The sequence below is a fragment of the Salvia miltiorrhiza genome, chromosome 1, assembly GCF_028751815.1.
Source record: "Salvia miltiorrhiza cultivar Shanhuang (shh) chromosome 1, IMPLAD_Smil_shh, whole genome shotgun sequence".
Classification (NCBI taxonomy): domain Eukaryota; kingdom Viridiplantae; phylum Streptophyta; class Magnoliopsida; order Lamiales; family Lamiaceae; genus Salvia; species Salvia miltiorrhiza.
Genome location: NC_080387.1, coordinates 18,029,690 through 18,035,289, shown reverse-complemented (window position 1 = coordinate 18,035,289; position 5,600 = coordinate 18,029,690). Strand labels below are relative to the sequence as shown.

Sequence of the window (5,600 nt, the reverse complement as noted above, 5' to 3'; positions counted from 1 at the left end):
AAACTCGCATCGAAAACCATCTACTCTTCCACAAATTCATATAAATTAGCAAGATTCGAGACCAAAAACTAAGCATAGAAAAATCAATTTTTTGCCCAATTGACAATATAAACACAATAAAACACCCCCCCACACTTAAAGCATGCCATGTCCTCAGGGCACAAAAGAAATAAGAATAGAGTTGAGAAAACGTCCCTGATTATCGGCATTGAGAAACTGAAGCATCGTGCGAGGTGGTGAATAGGGGGATTTACGGTCTGTGCAGAGCAGAGAGTTGCCACGTTGGGAGAAGTGCAGCTCGGAAAAGGGCATGCACACCAAGCATCATAGGATCCGCAAAGCAACCGAAGCTTAAGAAAAACACAAAACAAACAACGAAAAACAAGAAAAGAACAAGAAAAACAAAAACAAACCAACGGTGGGTTGCCTCCCACCAAGCGCTAGAGTTAGAGTCGCCAGCCCGACTTCAGATCTGACCCTTAGTGAGGATCATGCAGAGTGTGAGACTCCACCACCATCGGAGTACTCAACTGCCCATAATCGGGTTTCATGCGATGACCCTCTCCTCTGAAATTCTCCTTAGACTGGGCGACACCAGGGTCAAACACGTCCTTTGGCAACACACCTTCTTTATTCTGGGACAGCGCTACCGATCTGAGAATCGGCGTCTCCTTTTCTTCGTCCGGGCCAGTGCTCATCACAGCAGGCTGGATGGGCAGCGCTGGGCTCGTCAGAACTGGCAAAAGATGTGCAGCGCTAGTGTCCTTCGTCATAGTTGGCGGAGTAGTCAGAGCTGGGCTCGTCAGAGCTGGAGTGCTGGATAGAGCTGGCAGAAGACTGTTAGCGCTGAAATTTCCCACTTCTTCCACATGGTCAGAAATCTCAACAAAAGAAGAGAAATACATTAAAGAGGTAGGAATAACAGGCTTCTTATCGAAAACTGAGAACGTTACCGATCTACCGGATCCCGCCATACTCACAGTTCCAGATCCCACATCAATGCGAGTCTGGGTAGTAGCCATAAAAGGCCGTCCGAGTAGAACAAGGTGTCCATTCTTTCCTATAACGCCCTGCCCTTCATCAAGCACCACGAAATCGGCTAGCACCGTGATTCCTCTCACCTTGACCTCAACATCTTTTAAAAGACCACGAGTGCTACAATATGCTCCATCAGCTAGTTGAAGTCTTGTTCTCGTGCTTTTAAGCTCATCTTCCTTCCTGCCTAATTTCTGAAAAATAGCAAACGGCAGGACATTGATTGCTGCACCTAAGTCTAACATTCCCGAGAACTCTCCAGCTCTACCCAAACCAATACTAAGAATAAAGCTGCCAGGATCTCCTTGCTTCGGTAATGGTTGGGTTGGATCAACAATTGGTGGTGGCAGAGGTGGGCTGGAACATTGGACAACTTTCGGTGGTCGATACGGCGTAGTGGACTTGTGGAGAGTTAGCTCTGGCCGCCTTATCAACTCTGGCGCTCGTCTCAGCTCCTGTGCTCTGCTTAGCTCTGGCGTCCTTATCAGCTTAGGTGCCTTTCTCATGCCATAGTTTTGCAGAACTGGATTTGGCATGACTGACCATTGCAATGCTGCCCTTGGCAAGGCTGCACTCTGCGGGGCCGGATTTTGCATAGCTGAACTACGCATGGCAGGATGCTGCAGAGCTAGACTTGGTATAGCTGGCTCCTGCATAGCTGGATTCTGAAGTGTTAGATTCTGCAGTGCTGAAGGTTGCTCTGACTCTGGCAGAGGAGAGCTCGGCTGCTCTGACTCTGGCAGAGGAGAGCTCGGCTGCATTGGACTCTGCAGTGCTGCATTCGACAAAGCTGGGCTGGGCAGCGCGGCACTCGGTAAGGCTGGGCTGGGCAGCGCGGTTACCTTCTTCTGCTCTAGTACCGTGGTTGGTTCAGGCATCCACGTCAGCTCTGGTATCCTGGTTGGTTCAGGCATCCCCGGCAACGGCGCCAAATTTTGACTCAACTAGAAACACCTCTAAGTTGACTTGCAATAGAACAAGGACATCCTAGCGATGGTAAGTTGACCCAGTGTCATCTCTCAAGGAAAGTCTTTAAGGGCTTTTAGTAATATCGTAAGAAAAAGCAATAAAAGAAAGCAGTAAAGGTTTTGATTTAAAAACGTAACTTAAACTTAAACGTAAATTGAACTTAACCTAAGCAATAATTTAAACAACTTGAATTAAACCTAACTTAAGAAATTAAATACTTATAAATTTAAAGACTTCTAGTCTAGGCATGAAACTAAGGTGCATAATTTAAATTCCATAATTGAAAAGAAAGCATAAACAATAATGAAAAGCATAAACATGATTAAACGAAAATAACTTGAATTGAAATACGAAATACCGTAATTGTCTTGAACTTGTAATTGTGTCACTTAATCACAATCCAAGAAACTAAACTAAAAACGAAATTGAAATCTAACTTAGAACAATAAAAACTCGAAACTATGAACAACTATGAAAGCAAGTAAGTCCTAAGCTTCGGATGCCAACAGCTCTCTAAGATGGCGTCTAAAACTAGGGCAAAAGATTGATTATACAATGAAAACTATGGCCCTATTTATAGACTTCAACTCCTTCTGGATCACCATGGAAATTACCATGCAAAGCCGGACTCTAAAAGGAATAGAATCGTAGATGATAAGGTAACTCCAGCTATGACGCGCTCAGCAAGTAATCTCCACTCGGGCGGAAATCGCGGCTCTTGCCAGAGGAATGGTTATCGCCAGAGGAACGGATGACTTCTCTGATCTTGTCAGCGGAATGGGTTCCGCTCTGGTATTGATTCCTCTGACGTATCTCTACCCTCTGGCATATTGACTCCTCTGGCGCCTTGATTCCTCTGGCGCTTCCTCCGCTCTGGCGGGTGATTTCTCTGGCATTCCGCGCTCGCCTCGATTCCTCTGACAGGGTGATTTCTCTGGCGACTTCGCTCCTCTGGCGCTTTTCTCTCTGGCGCCTTTCTCCTCTGGCATTCCGCGGATTTCTCTGGCTTAGCGGGTTCTCTGACTTAGCGAGTTCTCTGACTTAGTGAGTTCTCTGCTCTGTCTGAGACGATTTCTCTGCTCTGGTCTGGTCTGGCGTAAAAACGCCATTTTTAGCCAAAAATCCCCACAATTATACTCTTCCACCATTAAAACCTAAATCTCCTAAAAAGCATCAAATACACCATAAAACGGACCAATTTCCAGAAGATTTATCTTACAATGAGCACATTCAAACCCCTAAAATTAGAACAATTAAGCATAAATCAGCCTTGATTGTAATTCTGCCCAAATTGCGGTCTGCTCTAAAATCCTTGCGCCGCATAAACTTCAGCTGCACCTTCTGTAGTAAATTCTCCCATTATGTTGCATTGATTAACTCTGTGGCTAAAATCACCACAGATTCCACAAGGTTCTATGCTCTGCGTAGGGGTGGTAAAACGGTTCCGGTTAATCAGTTTTAACCGTAATCGAACAGGAAAAACCGGTTTTCGGTTAACCGATAACCGGTTTTTATCGGTTCGATTTGGTTATCGGTTAATGTGTTCATCACTAATCGGTTAATCGGTTTAACCGGTCGGTTAACCGGTTTATTTTATATTAAATTAATTAATTTATATTTTAATATTTTAATTTAAATAATACATTAATATTTCAAGTATCTATAAAAAAAAATTTGTTCTAAATTATCATAAGTTATGAATTGGTGCAGTGGATAAGACCTTATTCCTTCTTTCAAAGGTCAAGAGTTCAAATCCTATTGCACACATTCTACAAATTTGAATTTTTTTAAAAAAAAATCCGGTTAACCTAAACCGGACCGGTTAATCGGTTAACCGGTCCAATAATCGGTTCGATTATCGACTAGGGAAATGCCCCTTAACCGGTTCCGGTTAACCGGTAAACCGGTTCGGTTAAAACCGAACCGACCGGTTTACCAGCCCTAGCTCTGCGCAGGGACAAGTGCAGCTTCCGTATTGCTCATCTTGAGCTGCTGCAGTTCGCGCATCATGGCAGCCATTTGTTTCTGCAGCTCGCCATTCGGTGCTACGGCGCTGGCCTTGACTCAACCTAAAACACATCTAGATTGACCTGCAATAGGACAAGGACACTCTACCAATGGTAAGTTGACCCAATGTCGTCTCTCAAGAAAGATCTTAAAGGGCTTCTAATTGTATCACACGAAAAGCAGTAAAGATCTGAAGGAACCATAATTTGACGTATGATCCATTTGCCCGTGACCCATTCCGGATGCCAAACAAGTACATACAAAAATCACAAGTGCCTAGTCTTATTACTTATACTAGGTATTAGACATACCTAAGTAATAAGCCCAAAACATAATTAAATCAAACCAAGCCCAAAGGCTTAAGAGAGGAGGGGACGCCCCACTTAAGGAGTTGAACCTTTATTGGGCCAAGCGGGGATCTACTAGCTTGAATAAAGTTTGGCCTCCCAGTGCTCGATTTTCCTATTCAGCCCAGAATAAAATCGAGACACAAGTATTAATTTATTCCACTAGAAAATTAATACTGAATTACCTCTTTATTCTTTAGGTGAGTCGGGGCTAGTATTAGACTTAATTAATCCCCGTGTTTAAGATATCCAATATCCATTAATTAATTAATTTCTCTGACAATCAATTAATTAATTACTTTGTCGTTTAATAATAAACGACATCTCGAGTGCTACCACTTAAACTTATTATCGTATCGGAACTAATTCCACCTGCAGGGTTTAATACGATAAACTTATTAAGATCCTCGAGAGGATATTATCATCATGTTATTAGCAGGACACGGTTCCTTATTGCAATATAATCGCATGTCAAATAATAATTGTTATCACCCAAAGTATCGAGTATATTGAGCTTCAAGAGAACTCTCACCCATGATAAATCAAAGCAATAGTCAATATATTATTTACACCGATTAATCCAACTAAGGTTAAGACTATTTAAGTCGCCGAGATCTTGATTCTTAATTAGTCAGAATATAAGAATTCATCTCACTGTGATCCTGTTCAATACACGAAGGTACTAGCATAAATAAATAGCCAAGACAAACTATTTATCCATTTATGCTACAATCTAAACCAGCAACTCGTCCATAGTTGCCTCGATTGTGAACTCAAATTATATCTCAACTTTTTCCAATTATATGATCTTCTGTGATCTACAACACACCATATAATCTATAGTATGAGATAAATTAGACTATAATAGGATTATGCAATAACAATATTTCAGATAGAAGAATCACAGTGAACAAAGGAATCAATGTATACAAGCATAAAGTCTTGCTTTCAGTATACAACCCTTCAATTCTCCCACTTATACTAAAGTAAACTTTTAGTATACAATGTGACTGAAAACTGATAATATGCTCTAGCTATTACAAAATCTCCCACTTATACTAAAGTTTATTTTAGTATAGGGAGGCCACGAACTCCAAGGCCTTCAACATGCTTGTTGATCACCGCACCAGGAAGACTATTCGTGAAGGGATCAGCCAGATTATCAACTCCCGCAATATGCATCAAAGCTACATCACCATGCTTGACCACAGACCGAATGTAATGATACTTGCCATCAATGTG

The 5,600-nt window shown here is 42.1% G+C and overlaps 1 protein-coding gene across 1 annotated transcript; it reads right to left on the bottom strand.

Annotated features, from left to right (window-relative positions):
• Positions 1-479: 479 nt before the first annotated feature.
• Positions 480-1,949, bottom strand: LOC130990737 (vegetative cell wall protein gp1-like). Its single transcript, XM_057914987.1, has 2 exons — positions 1,410-1,949; positions 480-881 (listed from the first exon to the last, which is right to left on the bottom strand). Exons 1-2 carry the CDS (start codon positions 1,947-1,949, stop codon positions 480-482), a joined length of 942 nt encoding a protein of 313 aa, XP_057770970.1.
• Positions 1,950-5,600: the final 3,651 nt, after the last annotated feature.

Coding starts and splice junctions, on each gene's coding strand:
- LOC130990737 (XM_057914987.1), bottom strand. CDS start 1,949: ATGCCTGAACCAACCAGGATACCAGAGCTGACGTGGATGCCTGAACCA. Junction 882..1,409: donor CGCCGTATCGACCACCGAAA/GTTGTCCAATGT, acceptor TCTTTTGTTGAG/ATTTCTGACCATGTGGAAGA.